Below are 26474 nucleotides of genomic sequence, written 5' to 3'. Positions count from 1 at the left end.
ATTGTGATTTATCTTAATTTGAAGTTAGATGTGATGAAGAAATTGCTTTATTTACTGCAAGATACAGTATTAGCTGGTGAAAATTGATGGAAATACAGGCTCAAACTCCTTATGGAAAAGCAAGCCTTGTCTAAGGAGACAGACACAGGGACATTTTAGAGATGCAAATAGTAAACTACCCATGTATTGCTGCATTTTCAGCTTCTAAATCATGGTGTTTTTATTAATGCATTGTGTTTGAATCAGAGCATTAAAATATTATTTTTTTCACCTGTCTCTAAATTAATTATTTGCATACTTTTAGTTCAAATTGACAGTGACATGGTAAGTGGCTGGATTTGTCTGACCTGAAGTAGCAATGAACAGAGGGTAAGATCTTTAAGTATACCTGTTAATTCTGATTTATGGTTTTATTTCAGCATGCAGACATTGGATGTTGGAATATTAGACATCTTTGGCTTTGAAGAATTTCAAAAGAATGAATTTGAACAAGTAAGTAGGCTTTCTTTTTAAATGTAAACTTTAATTTTTTTTAATATGAGTTCTTTTTTTGTTGTTCAATAAAGACTATTAGCACAAGTAACTACAAATATGGTATTAAAATAAATAATTTGCAATCATATTTTTATATTAATATCCCTCGTTTGTTGAACTATACATCATTTATATGTGGTCTTATAAACGATTGGCATAATCATTAAAAAAAAAAAAACTACAGTAGTACTTGTTTTAAAAGATGTTACATGAAGACCTGAGCAGTGCTTATGGAAATGCTATTTCAGCTAGGACAGAGAATGGGAGGAGGACAACTGGCATGAAATCAGAACAAAGGTCTTCAGAAGCCATGGCCAGAAGTGAGAATGGAAATACTCTATTATGCTATCTGCTGTGATTTGTAGATTTACCTCTATGCAACGTTCATGCAAGTGACTACTGGAATTTCGTAAAAATACATTTAAGATGTGTTGAATATTTTTAATCCATTTATAATTTAAAGCATTTTGAAAAGCACCAAATCATTTAGATATGCTAATAGTATTGAATGAATACTTTTAACGAATTAGCATAAAAATTAAGAGTTAAAGAAGAGATTAGAAATAGAACTTGCATTAGCATGCAGAAAAGGAAAAATAAACTAGTAACAAGGTATGAGTTAAAAGATAGAAAACCAAGCTTCATTGTAATAATGAAGAATTAAAACTATATATTATTTAGGGAGAACTTAAAATAATAATATAACATGTTTAGTTTATCTTTTAGGGGAGATAATGTGGTGGTTAACGGTATTGGATAAAGAAATAAATAGAATTATGTTTGAAAACCAACTTTGTGACTTTCACTATCAAGAGTTGTCTTGGCCAAAATGAAGACTTGTATGAGCCTTGATTTCCTTATCTGTGAGATGAGGCTAATAATACACCTTATAGAGTTATGAGATTAAATAAGTTTATGACTATAAATGTTCTAGAGTAGTTAATGAGTACATTGTACATATTTAAGAAATAGTGAACAGCTATTTCTACTGCTGTAAATGGGAACATTTCAGAACCTTTAAAAATTCAGCCAGATTTATTTCTAGAAAAGTGGTGCATCATCTTGTGGGTAGATCCTAAATCATGTCGACTCACCTAATTCAGGGTGAGTCAGCGTGAACGGTGTTCTTTGCAAAACTTCACAAAAAGACCAGTTTAAAATAAGATCAAGGGGACCACAGATTTCTTCTTCTTTCTTACTTTTGTGCCCATGGATTAATGTAAAAGGGTGAACTTCAGTTTTTTATTTATTTATTTTTCTATAAGAAAAATAATGATAAACAAAATAAGGGTAGTTAAAAGAGGGTCCAATAAAATAATCACAATATAAGCAGGCCTGCAGGCTGCCTCTTGGGTATTCCTCAGTTTAAATGTTTTTTAAACGCTGCTTGGTAGTGGTCTTGATTGCCTTAGAAAATGAGCAAGTTTTCATGTTGGTAGTGTGATTCACTTGTATCTCCATCTCCTGGTTAGTGATGTGGAGAAATCACAGGTGCCACGATGCTGTGCCAGGTCCTTTGCAAGAGGACATTCACCCCAACCCCCATGAATCTGTATTTTAAGCCACAAGAAATGTACTAGTGTTTTTACTAATAATTATTATCCCTTAAACTGGACAGTTTTTCATTTTGTAAACTTTTATTTCTCCTGCTTCTCATGGAAGCAGGATTATATGATTTCAAAGGTTGCCCCCTACTTGCTAAGGCCATATCCTGTGAAAAACATTAATGACAAGAACTGTGCAAAACATTTATAATATTTCCTTATAAAGCAAACTTATTTGACTGAAACTATGTAAATCTCTTATTATTCTTTCTACCAAATATTTTAATGATGTACTTCAGAATGTATTCACACCCTGGGATTTTTTTGTAACAAAGAATGGTAGTTTTTCAAATCTAAAGAATGAGTCCTATTAAATTTCAAAAGCTTGTTTAAGGCATATATGAGTAAACTCTCAAGACCAGTACTTAGGCATAAATTTTGAAAAAAAGAAATATTTTTTTAAAAATATCTTTTCCTTAGCAGCTTTGCCTTGCTGTTGTGCAAAATAGCAACTAGGAGTCATTTGGAAGTATAAAATCCTTTCATTGTGATGACTCCAAATCCTATCTTACACTGGATTTAGAAAATCCCTAAATTTGAATGTAAACTTTTTTTCAAGGCCACTGGTTTGAATAATACAATTCTAGATTCCTGAGTGGCTAACAGAATGTGAACCTCCTCATTTTTTATTCCATTACAACCTTTCAGCAGAACACTTAACAAGTAATGCTGTATTCAAAATCAAATGCAGATAAAATTAGTGCTTTTCTAAGTATTTATTTTGTTCTGTCTTGGGTTTATTGACCAATCTACCAAGTATTCAGTAGAGTGTCATTTCCAGCAGGGTTGAAGTTGTGTCTGGTACATTGTTTAGTATATAACAGAAGTTTAGCAGATGTGTTTTCAATTTTATTTTTTATACAAAAATACCAAGTCCCTATAATACCATCTAGTTTTTCTAAGTGACGACTTCAGATCACTGAATCAAGAGCATAATTATTCACTCCATCCAACATTTACCTATTTACGTGTAATTCATTCAGTACCCAAAGTAGTCTATGCTTTTTGCTAATTGATGCATACACTAAATTGAATAATGTTCCCTGACTTCAAGAAGATTTTCAGAATGAAGTGGAGGAGCTAGTAATACACAGTGTGCTAAAAGCAATTATAGAAACACCTATTGGCTTTTCTGGAAGAAGAAATCCTAATTTGCCTTTGGGGGTTCAGGGAAATTTTCCTGGATTCATCCAGCTGACCTGAGTTAAGCATTAAAAGTTTAGCCAGAGTAAGCTGGGAGAAAGAGTGGTTCAGGTTGTCCAGGAAGTGGGACGAGCTTGTGCAAATAGCTCAAGTATAAGGAATTCCACGATTTGAGGTTGAAAAAACAATGTTAAGTAAAAAAGCCCAGATAACTGAGGGTCTTGTATACCATCCCAAAGAGCTTAGATTTTATTCTGCCGGAGATGGGGAACTGCTGAAGAGTGTCAAATATGGTAGCATTATGGTCTTACTTGCATTTTAAATGGACCATCTTGGTGACTGTAGGAAGGATATATTTAAAGTAGACAAGACTGCAGGGAGCTCTAATAGTTCAGGCCCAAAGAAAGGAGAGAGCGTTGTTCTTGGGAACTAGGAATAGAGAGAATAGAATAGATTGTGTTTTCAATTGAAATTTTAAAAACCAGTAAACTCAGAAGAAAAAACAGTCTTCATGGTGAATTTCCTAGCGGTCTTCTTGCTCAATAATTAATTTATGTATTTCTTCATAATTGTTTCTCCGTAAGAAGATTGCTGAATAATTAGAATAGGACAGTTTTGATATTAGGGTGCACTCCAAAACATCAGCATCTGCAAACTAGTTACCCTCAAGTATCTCTAAGATTTGAGAGGGATGCTTATAATATTCTAAATGAGGATTTGTTTCAGCTGATAGGAAATGTTAATCCAGTTTTTCCCCACATTTATGAATCAGCACTATTCAAAACAACTTAAAATACAATGAAGATCATTTTTAGAGTTAAAAATATAGTAGGTAAACAATGGATAAGGGCATACTAAATAACTTGAGAACCAAAGTATAATTTGGAGGCTCAGAATCTGTTTCTCATTAATTAAATAATTATGTTATTATCATTACACTTGTTATGTAATAGCTAAGTTTCATAAACTCTCAAATCATTTATTAGGTAGTTTATCTCTACCACTGTAAAATTGTTTCCGAAAATATTGAAGGAAATGCCTCTACAGTCCACTCCCTAGCATTTAAAGCATTTGCCAGTCAGTGAATTCCAAGTATATAATGCTTGAAAAATAGAATAGTAATAAACAAGATAAGGATACCCTTTTACACATTGCAATGTCAATGATGTTAAAAAAGAGAAAGCAATAAAAGCATTAAAAAATGAAAAGGACAAGCAAAAATATTTCTATTTCTTGTATGATTATCTATCTCAAAATCCCAAAAAGAATGAGTGAAAAAAGTTCAACAATGAGAAAATTGGGTAAAATGACAAGTTATAAAATGAGCCGACAAAAACCAGAAACATTTACATATTAAAAAATAACTTGTAAGATGATGTAATGGGAAGAAGATGACATTTACATTAGCCAATATAAGTAAATAACCTATGTGAGGGAAATGATAAAATGTTTCTGGAAGTCACGAAAATTGAATTAAACTAATGGAAAGATACTGTATTCTTAGATTGAAAGGTCTGAAAATATCATAAAGATGCTGAACCTCCCCAAATTAACTGATAAATTTAACTTGATGCAATCCCAGTACATTTGAACGAAGGAGGAGTGATAGAATTAGAACACTTCTGTAGCTCCTAATAAGTAATAAACCTAGGCAATGATATCATTGACTGCTAACATGACAGAGGGATGGCATGCACAGCCCACCTATCAGTTATTCTTGCAAAGGAAGAAAGAGAGAGAGGAAACAAGCAAGGAAGAAAAGAGGGGAGGAAGACAGGAAAGGAGGTAGGTAGGAAGGAAATCTGAATATAATGATATATCTGAATATAACTGACAATTGACAGGAAGTGTGAATAGAGGAACATGATAAAATTAACCATGGGAATACACTTTGCATAATCTAGAATGTGTTAAACCCTATAGGACAAACAATCTGATTTCTTCAACATATAAAATACAACATATAAAATTCAAAGAAAGGAGAGTCACCTATGGATTGAAAGAGATCTAAGAGATTTATAAATCAATTAAATTTACAGACATTATTTGGATGCTACCTCATAAAACTAAGTATAAAAAATTTTGAGATAACTGAGGTAATGTTAAATCTGGATATTTGATGAAATTAAGAAATGTTCGTTGATTGTATTTTATGTGATAGGGTACTGTGGATGTGATTTTTTTCAAAGTAGTTATATTTTAGAGAATTAAATTAAAATATTTCCTGATGAAATGACATGATGTTTGGGAACTGTCTTAAGTCCATTTTTGAAGATATAGGGAAATTTTCTTGTGCAATTTTATTGGGATAAAATCACATAACAGACAACCATTCAAAGTGTACAATTAGTTGTTCACAGTTTTGTCATATAGTTGTGCTTTCATCACCACAATCAAACTTTGAACATTTTCATTACTGCAAAAAATAAAATAAAATAAAAATTAAAGTTAAAAAAAAACATCCAAAATATCCCACTCCCCTCCTCTCATTGTTCATTTACTTTTTTAATACAGTTTAATTAAGATATATTCACACACCCTACAGTCATCCACAGTGTGCAGTTATTCATAGCACCATCATACATTTGTGTGTTCATCACCAGAATCAATTTTTGAACCTTTTCCTTACTCCAAAATAAAAATAAAAGCAAAAAAGAACACTTAAATCTTTCCATCCCCTCCCTCCCACCCTATTCTTCGTCTAGTTTTTGTCCCCATTTTTCCACTCATCTGTCCATATGCTAGATAAAGGGAGCGTGAGCCAAAAGGTTTTCACAATCACACTGTCACAGTGTGCAAGATACATACTTATACAATCATCTTCAAGAATCAAGGTCACTGGGCTATAGTTTGACAGCTTCGAGTACTTTCCTCTAGCCATTCCAACACACTAAAAACTAAAAAGTGATATCTATATAGTACATAAGAATGCCCTCCAGAGTGACCTCTTGACTCCATTTGAAATTTCTCAGCCACTGGAACCTTATTTTGTTTCATCTCTCTTCCCCCTTTCGGTCAAGAAGATCCTCTCAATCCCACAGTGCTGGGTCCAGGCTCATCTTCAGGAGTCATTTCCCGTTTTGCCAAGGGGATTTACACCCCTGGGAGTCATGTCCCACGTAGTGGGGAGGGTAGTGAGTTCATTTGCAAAGTGGGCTTAGAGAGAGATGAGGCCACATCTGAGCAACAAAGAGGCTCTCTCGGGGGCCTCTTAGGCACAACTGTAAGTGGGCTTAGCCTCTCCCTTGCAGCAACTAGCCTCCCAAGGGAAAGCCCCCTGATTGAGGGTTCAGCCCACTAAAATTGGCAGTCCTCAGTGTTTGCGGTAGGGAAGTCCAAACTTTTGCATTCCTACCCAGTTCCTTGGGAGGGCCCGCATATACACTTACATTCTCTGCCCATATCACTCTGGAATGTATCAGGATTTCACCCCAGATAATAGGGAAATTTATGTGTCTATACATGAAGCAGAATTGGCCATGAGTTGGTAATTGCTGATAATTATTGAAGTCGATTGTTAGTTGTATGGAAGTTTGCTAAATTACTGTTTTCATTTTTGTTTAAAATTATCCATAATACATTGTTTTTAAATATGTGAAAATTTTGAGAATATATATACATATATATATGAGTTTAATGAATGCTAGAATTTTTCTTCTCCAAACATATAATGCAAGGCTCTGCGTGCTACAGATTTGCCCAAAAGGCACAAGAATTATGTAGTGGAAACAATGATTTAACATACAGTAATTGCCCTGAAATTATGCACTAGATGCTTGACACACAAATCTTCATAATGAAAACCTTGAACCTATGGAATGAATTAAAATTACACACCAACAAACAGCTGTAAGAATTTAGAGAATTTGGAAAGAAAACAAATTTGTTCACAGCTAAAGCTGCTGTCACAGAGGATAAATTTGTGATATATAATCTATCTACAAGCCAGACTTCATTTAAGCTGATTTTGAAACAGTTGTCAAGGACTCAGAACACTTCCTGCTTATAGGCTATTTTCTGAAAAGTGAGATTTATTGGAAAACCCAGGTGAATCATAACTCAGTCAGGTTTGGGCTAGGCGTTCAAAGCATTTGGAAAAATGTGGATATCTTAACTTCTAAAGTTTTATGAAATGAGATTGTAAAATTTGACAACCTCTACTGCAAAAAATACCCATCACCCCTAATTGTGAAATCACTATCCTGGATACATAGAAAGGTAAATCAAATAATAATAACTGTGCTTCTTCAAACTTTTACCATGTACTAGTCACATGGATTATCTCATTTTACAGAAGAGAAAACTGAGTGACATAACCTCTGCTCTGTAAGAGCATAAACTAGCAGTACCCAGAAGGATCCTTTTTCTTCTTCGTTTGCATCAGGCTAATCTGTGGTTCATTCACTGAACAAATATTTCTTGTGTCTGTAACAAGTACCAGACAGTGTTCAAGGTGCTCAGGGTTATACATATTTTATAGTTGGGTAGATAGAGTGCAGAGGTAAGACGGACCAATTCTAATCAAATGTCATGAAATATGGATTGGAGGTGAAAAGGATTGGGAAAGCTTTAATGAGGAAAATGTTACTATTTTCATCATAAGTACAACAGGATCCATGCAATTATAATCACAGTGTGTCTTCTGATAGCTAATAGATATCTATCTCAATCTATTGACCAGTCAACAGATCTATTAATATAATAAAATATTTTTGATTGCTAAAGCTGTCTCACATATAGATTCCAAAAGCATACCTACCTTGACTGTCTAGCTCTATCTTAAAGCATTTTCTGTTTGCATATGTCTTTTTTATCAAAGATATTGAACTTTCAGAAATCATTTCAGGAACTTATCAAGCTGTTGATCGCACACTTTAGGAAAAATCTGAATACGACTGAATTTATTTATTTTCCTTACTTAGCAGACTTAGGGCATTGCTACTCAAGTGTCTACAGAAAAATAAATGCAATAATTAAATAGAGATGCTATGTCTCTATATCTCTTACAATAACATTGGTTTATTCATTAAAAAATTGTAGGGCTGTAAGTTTTCCTAAGGTAACACTTTCTGAAAATTTGTGTTTAGGAATGAAAAACCTTTGAAGAAGTAATTAACATTTTTGAGCATATAAACTATATTTAATCCCATTTTTTCTTCAAAAGGTATTTGAGTTGAGCAGTATCAGTATTTTAGAACTGAAGAGAGCAAAGCTCACATCATTTAAGTAACGCATAAAAGAGCCCCCAGAACTGAGATCTGAATCCAGGTCTGATGGCCTGAAGACCTGTCCCATTTCCAGTTCCTAAGGTTCTTTTATAGCTAGACTTACATTTTTATTACTAGTATACATTTTCTAAACTTTAACTGCTACCCCTTCATAACTATATTTGTTTGTATTTCTGTATATTATTATGTATACAAACAATATACTTTTAATACAGTAAGTACTACTTCCATAGTGAAGTTCTTCACTAAAGCCATCTAATATAAATAAATAAATTAGATAATGCAGGTTACATCTTCTTCATCATAGAGTACCAGGCTGATTAAAAGCAAATGTTACCAAACATCATAAAATGAATGGATGCAATTGATAGCATATATCAGGTCACTTTAGAGACAAGGGAATTGAGTTATTGTAATGATACTAACCAGGAAGAAGCTCCAAGTTACCATAGTGGCTATCCAGATATAAAGCCCTAAATGGGCTAAGTAGGAATCTGGTTTCATGTAGTTTTCTCCTAATTACTAATGGCTTTAAATCTTGAGCCCCTACTAGTAATCAGATGTTTTCCTATATGATTTCTAACTTCTACAGCAACCCTCTCAGAAAGTTAAGGGGGCATCACAAAGGCCTTTACGAGTTGGAAGGGGTTTTCAGATGCACCCCCATCTAGCTCTAAAGCCCAGTGCTCTGTGTGCTGCTGTTTCCTCTTTTGCACCCTGTGACCACAATTCTAAGTAATCAGTTTTTCAGTGTATCTCAGCTTTGCATTTAACTCTGGAAAATGGCAACTATTTGGAAACAGACAATTAGCTTTGTAGAAATTGTATATTAATTAGTTTTGGGGGCTTTCATTAATAAATTAATATGAAAAGAGAAGGCATCCTGATTACATTGAAGGTTTATTGCCAAAAAAATGCATACTAATTTTTCTTTGAAAAGTGATGAACAAAATGATATATTGCCTGAAGCTTTAAAATAAGAGCATTAATTTTGACCAAAGGTTGTTTCCAAATCCCAGGCATGGCTTCTATTGAAACTCAGGATGTGTTTTATATACAAACTATCATACAAAATCTCTAAAGCTATTTTTTTCTTTTAATTTGTTTTACAGTCCTGATGTTAGCATATTATTATATGAATTTGGCAATAAATTTGGCCGGTAGGAGTGTTGTTGGCTGACTCCCTTGGCTAACCCCTCAAGTCCCAAAGTAGTGATTATTTACTTTAAAGAAAAATATATGCATTAATTAAACCCGTAGAAACATTGAATTTATTTTGCAAATCTATGTGTCTCTGAGTAACAGGATAACTAAGAGAAATGTTGTAGAGAGTGAAAATGCTTTGTCTGTAGAAAAACCATGCCTTTATGTATGTGAAGTAACTGCTATTCATTTTTGCTTAGAATCTATTACATATAAATCAGTTTTTACATATCAAAGGTAAATCAGAGGAGGAAAAGATTGAGGGGAGGAGAAAACAAAACGAAACCAATAAACAAACACAAAACAAAACCAAAAACCAGGGTCTAGGAGGTAAGCAGAGGACATGTTACTTGATAGGTGCTCCCTGCATATCTGTTGGCTGAGGATCCTATTGTAGGACCCTGGTAAGGGAAACAACTGTAGAGCACCATAGTCCCCTATTTCGTTTTTAATAAAAGCATATTATAGACAGAGATTGTAGTCTCTCTAGCTATCAAATTAAAATAGATAGTGCAAGAAAAAATTAAAATGTCCTTTCCCCAAAAAGGAAGGTAGAGGAGAAAGGACTCTACTATAATAGGAAATTCAAGGAAGGCGAAACAGATTATATAATTTTAAAACCGTAACAAGTAGGAGAGATGTTTTCTCCTCATCTCTCTCTCCCTTCCACCATTTTATAGATAATATATCAAAATCAAGATTATTCATTTGCTGGAAAAAGCACATTTAGCTAATAGGTAGCAGTCTGGTGAGCCCTGATACATTCTTTGAAAAAGTAAGTTGAAAGTTCTCAGTACACATTGGCACATTAAAGGCCCTGGGAAGTCCTGCAGAGCAGAAGCCCATTAGCTTAATTTATACCGTTGTTTCCCCTATATGCTTTTGTTTGTTTAATGTGTTTGAGACCATAAATTTTGATATCTCATAAAATTAGCATCCTTCTGAAATATTTGAGAATGCCAAATTATCTGACAGCTAACATAAATTCTATTCATATACTTTACTATATGTATCAATAAATATATATCTATGAATGGATTGTTTACTCTCTGTTCTGTCATCTATCTCTGTGTGTGTTCAGCCATGTCTATATATTAGAAGCACCTGGAAGGCTTTTAAAATACATCAATGTCTGGGCCCCACTCTGATTTGATTGGTTTGGGGTCAGGCCCAGACATCAGCCTTTATAAAAAGGATCTCCAGTTAATTCTAATATGCAAATAGGATTGAGAATCACCGTCTAATGCCAGGGGCTCCACCTTCAACTGGAGTCAGCTTTAATTAATCTCCTACTTTAATTCTGTGATGTACAGGTCATGCTCTATTATATTTTTGCCTTAGAAATATTTCATGGAGTAATAAAAATAAAGGGAGAACATTTGATGATAATTTACTTAAGAAATTAAGTTTGTCAGTAATACAAATAATAGGCCATCTGGATAAGCAATGATGTTCTGTTACTAAAGAGTGTTTTCAAGGGGTGCATAAGTTTTATTATTAAACTAGTTAGCAATGGCCCTTAATGTACAAAGCATGTATTTTAATTAGAGAAGGATGCATACTAATTAAGGAGTTACTTAATTATTCATCAGCATTTATGAATGCTCATCTTTCACCCATATTCAGATCTACTCTGATGAATACCTTGAAATCTTGTGGAACCTCAAACACAATTCTGATGTTCAGAGTTAAAAAGGAAAATTAATGACTGCTTTGCATTGAACTTAATGATATTCTGAATTATTGATGTTGATTTATGCTTCTAGATTCATAGACTAATTTGCTTGTAAAATCTTCATACCATCTTTCTCCGATTATGTTTATCTCACACCCACAAATGCACTGAGAACCAATTCACTGAAAATAAATCAGGAATAAACAGGCTCTGGCCATGATTTTGGCCACTGAAATTGGTGGGATACATTTTTGCGAACTTCAACTTAGGAATCTGACACTGAGTGATAAGTCCATACTATTCCTCTTAGCTACATATACTGGCAGTTTTGAAATTTATCCTACATTACTTCTTGCATATTTTAATTTGGTTCAAATAGTAAGTGCTTTGAACAATTTAGAATAGGGAAAAGGAAAATTTTTTTGGTAATCATTTCAATGTATGCGTACTTCAAAATGATTTTGAATAACATTCTACTTTGAGCTGCATTATGTTCCCGGTGAATCACTTTACCACTCAGTTTTGGTCTCTCCTGTTAGAAATACAAATATATATTTAGTTTCAGAAAGCACCACTGTAATAAAACCTACAAGGTAAAAATCAAACTACAGTCTACTCAGTTTCACACATCAAGCTGAAATTATCCCTATGGGATTTTAATAAATTGCTTTCAGTTTTTTTTTTCCTCCAGAGTACAAAGAACATCATGTACAGTAAAATGTTCAGATATATTATAAGCATTACCTCCATTTCACAAAAACTAACCACATACAGGATTGTTGTTTAAAAATGTTAGAAGTTCATATAGAGAAGCTATGTGTTAATATGAATCATTTCCACCAGGAAAATAAAATTTGGATTGCTCTGTCCAGAGGCACAGGCCAAATCCCTTTCCTCTTAGCCAAAGTTTGGCAGATTGGCTTAGACCATCCTGGGAAACAGAAGAAAAAGGAGACTGCTTTGACTCATTCTAGATCTTTCTATGTACGATGGCTTTGTCTACATTCACAATTAGTTTCACCATTTTAGCAGAAGTGACTGAACAATTCACTGAAACCAATATTCAATTGAATTAAGTATTAGTTAAAATTACCATGTAAAATATCTATTTTTTATAATGAAAATGCTCAGGTCAGTCAAAACGCTGCAGTCAGTTTTCTATGCAGAGCTGGCATGCAATAAGACAGTTGAGAGCAAAGAATTTAGTCAGATTTTCATAAAAACATTTTTTTTAACTCTAGAGCTGCAGCCTATTCTGAATGAAAAATGATAGAGAAATATATTAAGTAAATTTAAGGTATCCAGGTCCATCTAAGTATCATCAATTTAAAATTTCAAAATGAGGAGGAATATAATGTCATATAATTTGGATATTTCTTGTACAATACAGAATCGGTCATTAGTATATGTTTCAGTATCTTTTATGTGACTTCTTTCCGTGGTTTCATGCATTAACAGACATCACCATCTCCAGTTCTTTACAAAAGTTTGGCATTTTCTTTATATAAACCCAGCACATTTCATATTAAATATAATGGTGATCTCTTTGCAAATGAGATCCAATTTCCTTTGCAGAATTTTTTAATCAGTTGTTGTCATTCATATACATTCTTCATTTTAAATTATTTTTAGTGAGTTAATAGACGTAGTATTTCTAAATGATTTTTGGATTTTACCTAGCATGACAGAGTGGTTAAGGACACACTTTGGAGAATGTGATGGTCTGTTTGAATTCTGGCTTCACCGTTTAATAACTTTGTGAATTTTGGCAAGTTACATGTTTTGTGTCTCAGTTTCCTAATTAGTGTATAGATATAATGGTAACTATCTCATAAGTTGCTCTGATACAGTAGTAATTTCTATGATAAAATTAGCTACTGTCATTATTGGAATTATTGTTATTAATATTTCATCTTTATTAATTTACCAGGCATATAGTTATTCATAATCTACTTTTTTGCTGTCTTATTCTATATATTAAACATTTCAGAAGTCAGTAAGTAAATGTGGTGATATCAGTCACCCCTTCCTTTTTCCTGAATTAGAAACGTGGCTTGTAATTTTTATTTATTTTTTCATTACTAACCCTCCAAAAACAGAGTTTGCTTCCCACTGTTATGATTTCCAGAATATTTTTTGAATTATACTCTTAAATAGTAAAATATGTTTTATATTTGTTTTACCAGCCAATATTGCATTTCCAAAGAAAATCACAGAGGATGCAAATGGTGATCACACTTGGTTTGGGCCCACAATGAGGATTTTCTTCTGCCAGTTTATCAGGATTTTAGCTACTTTCTTATCATGTGACATAAGTAAAATAAATTAAAATCATTTATTTTTCAAAAAATATTTTTGCACTCTTCTTATAGCTGGGAATATATCAATGAATATAATAAAGATCCCTGCTCTCCTAGAGCTTATATGCTAGTAGGAGGAGAGGGTTAATAAACAAAATATAAAAGTTGCCCCTTAGAGAGTGATGCAGACTATGGATTTAAATAAAGCACCAGAAGTAACAATGATGGTTGGTTGACGGGTGGATAGAGGATGGTGGCGGGACTGATGCAATTTTAAATAGGGTAATCAGGAAGATATTTTTGCAAAAGCAATATAATACCAAGTTGAAACATGTGAAGTTGTAAGCCATATGAATATATGGCTATTGGGGGAATTGGAGGAGCATTCTAGACAGAGAATTGCAAGAGCAAAAAAGTCTAAGTTAGGTGAGTACCTTGTGCAAAGAAGGAAACAGATGTGGCTGGAGCAGAGTGAATGAGGGCAAGAGTGATAGCAAAGGGGATCAGAGTGGGAACAAGAAGCCTGCTATTGCATACCTCACGAAGGTACTGGTGGGTCATAGTAAGGGTTTGCTTTTATTCTGAGTGAGATGAGAATATTGTAGAGGGATTTGAACAGTGTGACATGATCTGATGTGCCTTTTAATAGGGTCAGTCTGGCTATTATGTTAAGAATAGATTATGTGGCAATATAGAAGGAAAGCAGTTAGGAGGCTACTGCAGTAATCCAGGACTATGAAGTCCTAGGAAATGAAAAGTCACCAGAATTGGGATATATTTGAAGGTAGAGCCATCCAGATTTGCTGATGAGTCTGGAAAAAAGAACTGAGTCAGGCCTAACTTCAAGGTTTTGACCAGAACAGTTGGAAGGATCAAGTTGTCATCATTTGAGATGTGACTAATAAATAGGAGGAGCAGATTTGGCTGGGGTCCTGGAGAAGATCAGGAGTTTGATTTTGTGCATCTGAAAGTTGAGATGCTTATAAGCTATTCAAGCTGCAATATCAAGATACCTCCATTTAAATGGGATAGCTAAATCCTCTCCAAGGGAGAGGTCTCAGTTAGAGAAATAAATGTCGGTGTTGTCAGAATAGAGATGAATTTGCAGTCCTTAGGATGAATGGGATTGTGATGGAAGTGGAGATGTCAATTATCCAGTCAGCTCTCCAGTTCTGGAGTTCACAGAAGAGGTCCAGGGGGGTGTTCTAGTTTGCTAATGCTGTAGAACGCAAAACACCAGAGATGGATAGGCTTTTATAAAACGGGGGTTTATTTCGCTACACAGTTACAGTCTTAAGGCCACAAAGCGTCCAAGGTAACACCTCAGCAATCGAGTACCTTCACCAGAGGGTGGCCAATGGCGTCCGGAAAACCTCTGCTAGCTAGGAAGGCAGCTGGCGTCTGCTCCAAAGCTCTGGCCTCAAAACGGCTTTCTCCCAGGACGTTCCTCTCTAGCAAGCTTGCTCCTCTTCAAAACATCACTCCCAGCCGCACTCACTCTTCTCTCTTTGAGTCAGCTCATTTATATAGCGCCACTGATCAAGGCCCACCCTGAATGGACGGGGCCACACCTCCATGGGAACACCTCATCCAAATCATCACCCACAGCTGGGTGGGGCATAGTCCAAGCAAATCTAACCAGCACCAACGTCTGCCCCACAAAACTACAAAGATAATGGGATTTGGGGGACACAATACACTCAAACCGGCACGGGGGAGATTTAAATTTGGACGTCATTAGCTCAGAGATGGGATGTAAATCTGTGAGACTGAAATAGAAGATGTCTGGGGTGCTGAGGAATCAGGAAAGGAAGTAAAGGAACGGCCAATGAATAGGAGGCCAAGAGACTGCGGTGTCTTGGAAGACAGGTAAGGAAGTGTTCCAAGGAAGCAGGAGTAATCAAATGTCAGATATTGGTGGGAGGTCAAGAGAAAAATGAACATTAGGTTGAAAAGTGCACAAATCACTGGTGACTTCCATAGAAGCAATTTTGGTGAAGCAGTAGGGGCAAGAGTGTTATTGAAGTGGCTTCAAACAACAATAAAAGGAGATTTTTTGACTATAAAAGGAAGCAGAAAATTGGGGACTAGCTAGACAGGAAAGCAAAGCCAAAAGAGATTTCATTTTGATTAGATTTGGGTTATTTATTTTATTTTTTTATAGATTTTAGGATTAACAAAATTTTATTTTACTTTTTTAAGATTAATAGATTAAGAATTTAAGATTAAGATGGAACATATTTGTATCCTGATGGGAAAAATTGGTGGTTGGAGGAATGTAGAAAATTGCCAGACACAGGTGATAGTTTCTTTAGTAAAACACCTAGACCAGTTATTCTTTCTATGAGAAAAACCATGTTCACTCTTGCCCATCACCAATATGCACCCCCAAATGGGAATCTAGAATCCCATGGTAAAGCCAGCTTTTATTCTCATTTGCATGCTAGAGCCAGAGTCTAATTTCCTATTGGAAATATTTTTAAAAGCTCATTAGAATCAAATATTCTTTAAAGTTAATGGGGTAAGTTTCCTTTCTGTTGGTTATAACTATCCATTTTAAATTGAATAGTTAGAAAAGTCAAACATTATAAAGTGAAAGTCTTTATACTTTACTTTATGCTTTACTTAACAGCAATACTAAAATGTTTTATCTTCATAGATTAACTGATTTTCAACATTCCCGAGTCAATATTTCACCAATCTGTAACTGTGCTGTACAGTGAGTGGCTCTGCACTGCCAGATTATCTTGTGAATTGTTTTTTTTTCCCCCACAATAGCTTTGTGTCAACATGACCAACGAGAAGATACACCACTATATCAATGAAGTGCTATTCCTACAAGAGCAAACAGAAAGTGTACAAGAGGGAGTTACCATGGAAACGGCATATTCTTCTGGTAACCAGTCTGGAGTTTTGGATTTTTTTTTCCAGGTATTCATATAATATAATTAGATACTTTATAGGATGTATGCATTTAAATATCCTGGAGACAAAGAATTTTCTTTCAAGTGGTCTTGTTTTTTAGGCATGTTTATGTATGTAACTCTACAATGTATTTAGTAATCTTTCAAATTCTATTCAGGAGCACAATTTACCTTTTTCTGAAGGGGTATTTGAAGGTTCATCCATTCATTGATGAGATAGGAAATATTGGATCATTTTGCTACAAAAATATCCAGCATTGGTTCTGCCTCTAAAATTCTTTTTGTCTTGTTTCAGATGGTCAATGTACAAAATTAATATTTGATAAAATAATACTTAAAAATAAAGAAATCAGAGAACACATTCTCAGGAATCTTTTTAAATTTATGTTCAAAGTTTCTAAAATCTAAATATGGAAAAAATTGACAGGAAATGTATGTACACATGCACACACACACATACTCACATACTCTTTTGTGCAAATTCAGAGTTTAGGGTATCCCGTAGGCATTTATTCTTATCTTTATTGCTTCTACCTTACAATGAAAGAGTTTTGACTCAATATCTGTATTGTTTCAATAACAAACTATCATATGTAACAGCATTCCCTGTCTGGTAATGTAAGATGACATTATAGAGATTTATTTATAATTTCTCTAAAACACTTGAAAATTGTTTAAAACTGATACCATGAAGCTACTTGGAGTGCATATTGTTTCATTTTCTACCCTGTATTTCCATAAATGTAGATTTACAAATCGCTTCATTTTGTGCAGTTTCCTAGTACTGCAAAGTACTCTTATTCCTGCTACCAGTTTTTCAACATCCTGTCTTTCTTTTAATTACAGCAGTTGCCCTCTTCCTCCAGAAAGTCCTGCCTCATTATGACATCCATAGTGTATGATTTATCTATTTAAGGTTAGAGACATATCTACAAATGTACAGAATGTTCACTTAACTATACATAGGATGTTTCAGGCACCTGCCATTCTCGCTTGCTACCATGTCCTCAACTGCTAAACACTAGTCAGCAGAAATGAAGTTACTTCTTTGTCTTTGGTTATCATTCTTAAGCTTTCAGTTTTGGAAAGATTATCTCAACAGAAGGGCCCCAGTCAGTATTATCTGGAAATGGGAATGGACTTTTCTTGTTGTCACTTCTGTTTAACAACCATTAGAAAGGGTTCAGAAGGCAAACCAAGTATCAGGTGAAACATGCTTTTATATATAAAATTCTAGAGCTATATACCAGGCAAGTATATACCCTCCAATACCAAGAACACTTGTTTCCTTTCTAGCAATCCATAATCCTCCACTACTCACCAATATTTGTAATCTTTGCATATGCTATATTTACCTTCCAATAAATTACATGTGACTTACATCCTTGAGGGGTAGTGGATTAAACCAGGTTCTTACTGAATTTTCCAAATGTCTAGTATATTTTATTGCACTGTGCAGTACGTGATGCTTTTTGATTGTTGAGGTGAAACTGTATATGATAATTTTTCACATGCAGAACAATTCATTTACTCCTAAGCCTTCACTTCTGCAGGAATAGGACATTAATCCTTTCCTTATGACTGATTTTCCCATGTTGTTTTCTTCTTAAGACACTTCTGCAAGTTTTCCAAGTCTAGAAGGTTTATTACCACTCTTTCTCCATGGCTTTATTTCAAACCTCTAGAAAAGTTCAACACATTAGAATTTTTTTAAAATTTGAAAATGATAGGAATTATAAAGCTTGTTTGGAACCAACCACCCCATATTTGGAAAATAGCATTTTGCTTTTTGAAGCAGAGCTGTCTAGCTCTCTTTGAATAGATTATTTCCCTTATATTTAATCGGGGCCTTGTCTTTGAATTTTGGAAATATCCGTTAAAGGCTTTACCAACAAAACAAAAATTTTTACCCCCATAGAGGACGTCTGCCACTATCCCTGAAATACGGACACACTTGCAGACAGCCTTTAAATAGTCCATCTGTTCTTCTACAGAATGTGTGCTTATGTATATGTTTGAGATTGGGTGTTGTGTTTGTCAGTAGCAGCATGTAGAGAATTGATGCATGTGTGAAAAATTTGTGATATTATAATATCAACCTTTATTACTCTTGAGCATATAGGTTGTTAAAAATTGAAATGAAGAATTATTTGATTTTAAAAACATCCTAGAAAGGACCTGACTTCAGCAAACTCCTTATGTAGACCATTTTCTTTCAGAACTTACTCATCCATTTGGATACCTGTATTTTTTTAAATCTATTTCCTCAGCTCTAGACTTTTTATGAAGACTTTTCATGGGGTCTCTGGCCACTCTGAGATTATCATATCTTGAGATATTGTCATACAGAATTTTCTACTGGACAAACACTCCCTGTAATAGACATTCTTCTCCAAATTTCCTCTTCAAAAAACATTTTGGTATTGGTAACAAAAGTCTTTCCCCATAATTTGCTGACATGGGTGAATTTGCTTTTAGCAGGCATTCCCAGTAGCTTCTTAGTACCATTTAGCACCTTGTTAGTTTTTCTTCAAAACCTCTCCTTCTCGGGGAAGCTATTCAGTTTTGTTATTCTAAGGCTACATTCTGTCATTGATGACTGTCACAGTTGCACAGTATCTCCAAAGGGTACCCTCTGGTGTATCATCCCCCACCCAGGATGTTTCCTTCCTCGTGGCCAGCAGTATTTAACCTTCACTCCCAATGATGGCATCTGAATGATCTCATCTTTCGCAGCCCTAAGACAACTCTATGGTCTTTGAGTTTTCTTTAATATGATCAGAAGACTCTGAAATGCTTAAAACCACTAAAACGTTTAAGACACAAAGAAACGATCTTCTGTTGGCTAAATCAGTGCGATCATGAAAGGCCTGTCGTGCTGTGGTTTGATGACCTCAGACAAAAATGTAAACTGAAATCACTACAGGGTCACCATAGATCTCTTCACGTCCTGAGAAGAATTGTATTTTATTCTATTCACACTTTTAAAAGCACATCAAGTTGTTGTGAAGAATTAAGATATATGAGATTATAATGTAAAGAAATAATATTAATTATCTTACTTAAAAAGGTAGATTTAACTTGTCAAAAAAAAAAAAAAAAAAAATGCTTTCCTAGGAACCTGTTTTAATTTACCGGGCTGCTTAAAGCAAATACCATGAAATGGGTTGTGTTAAACAGTGGGGATTTATTCATTCACAGTTTTGAGGCCCAGAAAATGTCTGAATCAAGGCATCATCAAGATGATGCTTTGTTCCCAAAGACCATTGTCTGAGGCTGGCTGCCAGCGCTCCTTGGCTCCTCTGTCTGATAGCAAGACACATGGTAGCATCTGCTGGTCTCTCTCTTCTTTTCTGGGTTTCATTGATTTTAGCTTCTGGTTCTGTGGCTTTCTATCTCTGTCTGAATTTCATTCTCTTATGAAGGACTCCAGTAATAGGATTAAGACCCATCCTGACTGCGGTGGGTCACACCTTAATTGAAGTAGCCTCATCAAAAGGTCCTACTTACAGTGGGTTCACACCCAGAAGAATGAATTAGATTTAAGAACATATTTTTCTCGAGTACATGCAGCTTCAAACCACCACAGAATCCCAGAGAAAGAATAGGTAAACAGTACTAGATAAAAAATTATTCAACATTTACCTGTTTGAAACCATGTTGATAGAACTGTATTCTAACTATGAGTGAATGGATAGAATATTGGAAGTTGTGAAGTTCTTTAAAGCAGCATTTTCCATCAAGTAAGATTAGTTTTAAATCATTGCTTACTGTTCTTCAGTTCTCTTGTTTTGGCAGCTATAAATTATCATACTCCTAATTTGAAACTTATAAGTTACAGCTTCAGAATGTCTTTTATCTAGGTCTAAATATTGGAACATCACAGATTCACTTCTTCTTGCTGAGTAGAATTTTGCTGTTTTACATAACTTAACACCATTGTTTAATTTTTTGATAAGTTATTTGTTCCACTATAAGTATAAAGTGTTCTATATGGGTTCAATGTCAAGAATAAATGAAAATTTCTCAACTGTCTGAAATGTTATTTTTTTTTCTTAAGATGAGAGTGTATTTTTAATAATTCCAGTGTTTTGGTGACACTAAAATGTGTTCTTTCATTTTATTCATTCATTCATCTATTCAATAATACTATTGAGGGCCTAATTTGCACCAGAGCGATGCTAGGCAGTGGGGATACAATGGTGAGCAAAAAAGAAGTTGTGGTATTAAAAGTAAAGACTAATTCATTTTGTGAGTGTGTTAATGAATATAATGAAAATATGAATTAGCATGCATAAACAATAACAAAAATACCAAACTGAATAATAGAAGAAAAAATCCTATATCTCTTCTTTATTTTCAGAAGCCATCTGGATTTCTTTCTTTATTGGATGAAGAAAGTCAAAGCACTTGGTCAGTGGAGCCAAACCTTCCAAAAAAACTATACCATCTCTTGGAGTCCTCAAACACAAACACAGTATATTCCCCCATTAAGGATGGGAATGGGAACGTCACCCTCAAAGATAAAGGCACAGCCTTCACTATTATGCACTATGCAGGAAGGGTAAGTTGGAAGAATTTAGTGATTTATTGCATGTACCAATGGAGAAAAGGTGTTGACAAACTTTTGAGTTTTCAAAATTTCAGAGTTCAAAATTTCATTTTGATAAATGAAAACTGGGTGAACAACTCACAAACTTTTACATGTCAATGCAATTTCTTTTAGCCTGATAAAGAATTAACATTTTCAGAATATAGATGGTGAAGCATGCGGTATGATCCTTCTCATAATGTTCCTAGTATTATAATTTATTATGAGCAAAAGAGCTCAGGATTGAATCCAAAGAGCTCGGCTATGAACTTTGGGGTAATTTTTATAATTCCAACAAACATTAGACATCTGAGTTTGCTTTTGCTAATAGTTTTTAGTATTAAATTACTTTTCTTACAGCATAAATCTTCTCTAAACCTCTCCTTGATTCTATAACCAGCTTTGTAGAACATGCATATTTCTTCAAAATCTTCAAGGACTTCCTCTCACTTATATAAAACAGTTCACACTCCTCAGACTAGACTAATACTATGCTTCTCTTAGCCGATCCTAATATTTTTTTCCACAACTTACCTGCCTCAACTCCCCTAAGCAAGCCCTTTGCTCAGGATTTTCTTTAGTTTGCTTTCCTAATATACTCACTGTTTTCCTGCATTACCCTCCCCTTTAAAACCTCCTCATCCTCAAGCTTCAGATATCCTCCTTATCTTCTTCACAGGGTCAAATTCTATCCATCTTTTAATAATTAAATTCATGCCATTTACCCTCTATGTAACTCCCATCTATGGCAAATATCTTCCACCTTTGATGTTTTTCCCTTTGGTACCGTTTCAGACAAATTATATTCTGTAGGGTGAAATCTCTAGTCACTGCCTTACACTCAACGTGTTTCAGCTCCTTTCCACCAATGATTACTGAGATTCTACTGTATGCCAAACACAGAGCATTAGAGAATCAAAGATGAGTAAACCATATGCCTTACCCTCAAGTGTCTCCCAGTCAAATAATGGAAAGGCTAATTAACCAACAATTATGGTATACCTTGCTTATAATATTAATATAATAATATTAGCAAAGTTATATATCACCATAGAAAAGGAAGCAATGTTTTGGCTCAAGAAAAATGTAGAAATGTTTTCCAAAGGGGGCAAACTGTGACCAAGGACTTCAATTGACTTAGAGCTCACTAAATGTGACAGAGAGAGGGGACATGCCACAGTACAGAGCCACCTTCGTAGTTCCAGTCTTGTCTTTGATTAGGAAGCCTCCAGCCAAATGGAGAAGCTGCTGCTACAATTACTGATTCTGTTACTGCTCCAACTTACACAAGTAAAATGCCCATACTCTGGCACTCGACATTGAAGAAACTAATGACTGTACATTGAGTGTTTCTCAGTAAAACAGCAGAAGCAAGCAGATGTGGGACCCCCACAATCACATGTACCTTCTAAATTTTGTGCAGTTGTGCCTGATTGGTGGAAGCTAATGCATAATCAGAACGCTCACAGCAAGAGAGTCTGAGAAATGTCAACTTTTAGCTTTCTAACCTCTGCAGTACAGGAAGGCAGACTAGATGGGTGTTGTAAACCATTCTACCATATCCACCATGTGGTATTTGGGAATTGGTGTAAGAAGCTGAGAGAAATGTATAAAATAATTGGTAGGTGAAAAACCTTAAAGCATTGTCTTTGACCAAATCATGAATAAATATGTATGTTCTACTGAGAACTTTGTCCTCTTCACAGTGCTAAGTCATCAAATGTTTTTAAACAGGCCAGGGAATGAAGCAGGAAGAAAAATAGGGAACTCAATATAGAGTGGAAAAAAGTAAGGGAAGCTGTGGGAACACTCAGCCAAGGTATGAATTTAGGCAATAATGGTTGAATGAAGAGGAGACATTCAAATAGAAGAGGGCACTGGGAATGGTGCCTTATTGGAGGTGCAAAGCAAGGCAGGAGATGTAGCCAAAAATGACGTGAGGTTTCTCACTTGGGTGACTGATTGATGATTATATTATGCAAATCAAGAAAGGAAATCCTGGAGCAGGATGCAGTTTGGAAGGAAAGTTATGCAACTTTAGATGGCAGTGTTCAATAGGTTGCTGGACATAGTCGATGCTAGAATAAAAGAGGTTGGTTGTTTTTAGAAATACAGTCCTATTCTTGGAAATGCATATCTTGGTGATTTCACCCAGGAAGAACATGATGAATAGGGAGAAAAGAAGTTAATAGAAAAGAGAAGTATCACAGAAGCCAAGAAGAAAGGAAGAACTAGGGTGTCAAGTGCACCTGGATATGGCAGTTAGAAGGCAAAAGATGAGCTTTGTGAGTGTAGTTTTAGGAGAATGATGTTATATGATGGTTTGAGTGGTTAAAGAAATGTGGAAAGGAAGTCAGTGAAAAAATATATCCACCTTTGTCTCTTTCTACCTAATTTGATATCTATCTGTCATGTATCTATATATCCCTAGAGATCTCATTAAGTACCTTTTATATTTGAGAGATTTAGTCTTCACAAATTCTTTATAGAGGTAGGAAATTTTTAGTCCTGCATTCAAATTTTTCATGCCTATTTTATTCATAGTAAACATTTATTGAATTTAGAGGAATTATTTTTAAAAGTACAATAAGGTAAAGCTAATGATATCAGAGAATTATTGTCCTATAAGTTTCATGTAAGTGGTCGTAAGTCAACATGTATTTGACTCACTTTAAAAGTCTGTTTGAATGGTACATTGGAGAGGCACTAGATGCTCAATAAATGCTAGTTACATAAACATGAATTGAACTGTGTTTTGGAATAATATTTTTTCTGCTGATTACTTTACGTTGTTTTAAAAATTATTCTACGGGCATGTAATAGAATTTCAATTTCAACTGTTTTTGGAATATTTGGACAAAAGCCAACCAATAGGTTGAATTAATGTAATTATTTCACAGAGTTTTGATAGAAATAAAACAAGCCATATAGCACTAATTGATTAGTTGGTACAGAGCCCAAATTCCTATGGAGTAATGAATTTTCTTGTAAAAGCACCTTATTTTTAAAGCAAGATATTTTACAGTACTGGAGTCAATTTTATGCTTTAAAAAATTCTTTCATTTTTACTGAGATGTACTAATGAGTCTTAGCCCTAGGACTCCCTAAGGACTCATTCACTTGTTACAGTATACATTATATGTAATTTGTGGCAATATGTCAAGCCATATGCCATTGGACTTATGAAATGTAGCTATATATACTTAATTTTTAAACCATTGCATTTTCAAAAAAAAAGAAACAGTACATTCTACATTCTAACAGGATTAAAGATGCTGCCAATCAATACAAAAAGAGTGTTCACTTGTCACCAAAAAAGTGAAAATTTTTGCAAATCTCTCTGCCTCTTTTTTTGCTTTTCATTATTTTTATATCTACCAGTGCCCACTTCATAAATCAAGGGATGTAGGAAATAGTTGGATTAAAATCAGCATGCAGGGTTTATTTTAGAAAGTAGTCTGAACATTCTTGAATAAATCTTTGACAGTGAAGTTGATCCCAAGGGAGAGGTTGTTGAACTTGTCTGTGGCCTCTTGTTTGGCAAGATGGGCTACAGTGTTGCTCTCACCACTTGCTCCTCCATCTCTGGTTTACCTGGGCTTTTAGTACAAACTTATTTCATCTCATAGGAAGGATAATGATTACTGCTGGTGATGACATTGACATCCAGCCCCACCAGAATTGACTAACCCATGATAATTGCTCTGACCTGGAGATCTTGACATACATCTGAGTCTTGTTTGGAGCAGAGGCTCTCAGGTCCTTTTAGAAATGTTTAAGCAACATTATTTGAATTATAGCTGAAGATCTTTCCTAAACACATTTTAATTTTTCATGACTCATAGGGGTATGGTATATTTTCCAATATCCATTACAGAAGTATTTTAAAGTAAATGGAAAGAGACTTTGCATGAAATATTAACAGGGTCTCATTAATAAGCATGAATAGGAAATAAAGAAGGCTTGGTTTCTTCAGTTGATTTTTTTTTAGCAAATTTAAAATCATTTATGGGATCACCTGTTTTAGGGTATTCTCTTAAACTTCAACTGGTGATTTAAATGATGGATAAGAATTAAATCTTTAATTGTGTCATTTTATTGGCTATTAAAATTAAGGATCTCGAAAGAAAGAAGAATTACTGTTTGGCAAAGGACATCAATGACTCTTAGTTGAGTTGAATTTCCATTAAGGTGATTCTGAACTAATTCTGATGGGAAATAGTATTTTGATATTAAGTTCCTAAATTTTGCCATAAGAAAAGCAAATAGATTAGGAGAGAGTAAAGGAATGAAGTAATGAAAGTTGACTTAACACAAATATAGCTCAAAAATGATAGTTATAAAATATATGAAACCTATATGTCTGATCTTAGACTTCTGTCTGGTTGTAAGATCTTTATCTGAACATTCTTAACTGTGATAATTTATTTTAGTATGAAGTGATTCTCTTTGGATCTCAGATAAACATCACATTGTTTGACTGCCCTGGATGGTTTGTGGAAATCAGGTTGGCGATATTGTTCTACTTGACATGATGCATCTGCATTTTAGCTTCCTTCTTTTTCCAAACATTTAATTATTGTGTAGGTATTGGAGTAAGTTGAATGGTGGCCCCTCAGAAAAATGTGCCCACATCCTAATCCTCAGAAGCTATGAATGTTACCTCATTTGGAAAAAGGGTTTGGGGAGATTAGGATATTATCCTAGATTATCTGGGTGACAATGACATGTGTCATTATAAGAGAAAGGTGGCGGGAGTTTTGAGACAGATAAATGCGATATAGGCGTGTAGCTACAAATTAGTGTGATGCAGCCACATGTGAAAGCATGCTGGGGCAGCCACCAGAAGCTGGAAGAGGCAAAGGGTGGATTCTCCCCTTACATCCCTATGGACTGGCTGAATTCAGACTTCTGGTCTCCGGAACTGTGAGAATAAATTTCTGTTTTAAGCCACCAAGTTTGTGGGCACTTGTTACAGCAGCCCTAGGAAACTAATACAAGTATACATTAGTTCAACATTTACTGATAATAGGAGAAGTGAGTATTTTTAACTCATATCATTATAGAATTTCTTTACCACATTTGTTTCATTTGCAAGTGGCTCCTACACTTCCCCATCTCTATTTTTGCTTATCGGTTTCCTTCACCTGTAATGCCTCTTTCCTCTTCCTTCCCAAATCTTATCCATCTTCCCAACAATCATCATCTTAGTTTAATCCAAAGGTCATTGATCTTTCCCTTTCCTGATCAATAATAATGCCTGATGCTTGCA

The 26474-nt window shown here is 34.6% G+C and overlaps 1 protein-coding gene across 1 annotated transcript in view; it reads left to right on the top strand.

Annotated features, from left to right (window-relative positions):
- The window catches only part of MYO16 (myosin XVI), a 580757-nt gene that overhangs the window by 383707 nt on the left and 170576 nt on the right, over window positions 1-26474 (top strand). Inside the window, exons 21-23 of the mRNA XM_037800457.1 lie at window positions 420-492; window positions 16466-16618; window positions 20975-21175. Of these exons, the coding sequence (XP_037656385.1) occupies window positions 420-492; window positions 16466-16618; window positions 20975-21175 (427 nt within the window). The remainder of the gene's footprint in view (window positions 1-419; window positions 493-16465; window positions 16619-20974; window positions 21176-26474) is intronic.

Source organism: Choloepus didactylus, chromosome 12 (genome assembly GCF_015220235.1).
Source record: "Choloepus didactylus isolate mChoDid1 chromosome 12, mChoDid1.pri, whole genome shotgun sequence".
In the NCBI taxonomy this organism is placed as follows: Eukaryota; Metazoa; Chordata; class Mammalia; order Pilosa; family Megalonychidae; genus Choloepus; species Choloepus didactylus.
This window is presented reverse-complemented; position numbering and strand designations above follow the sequence as displayed.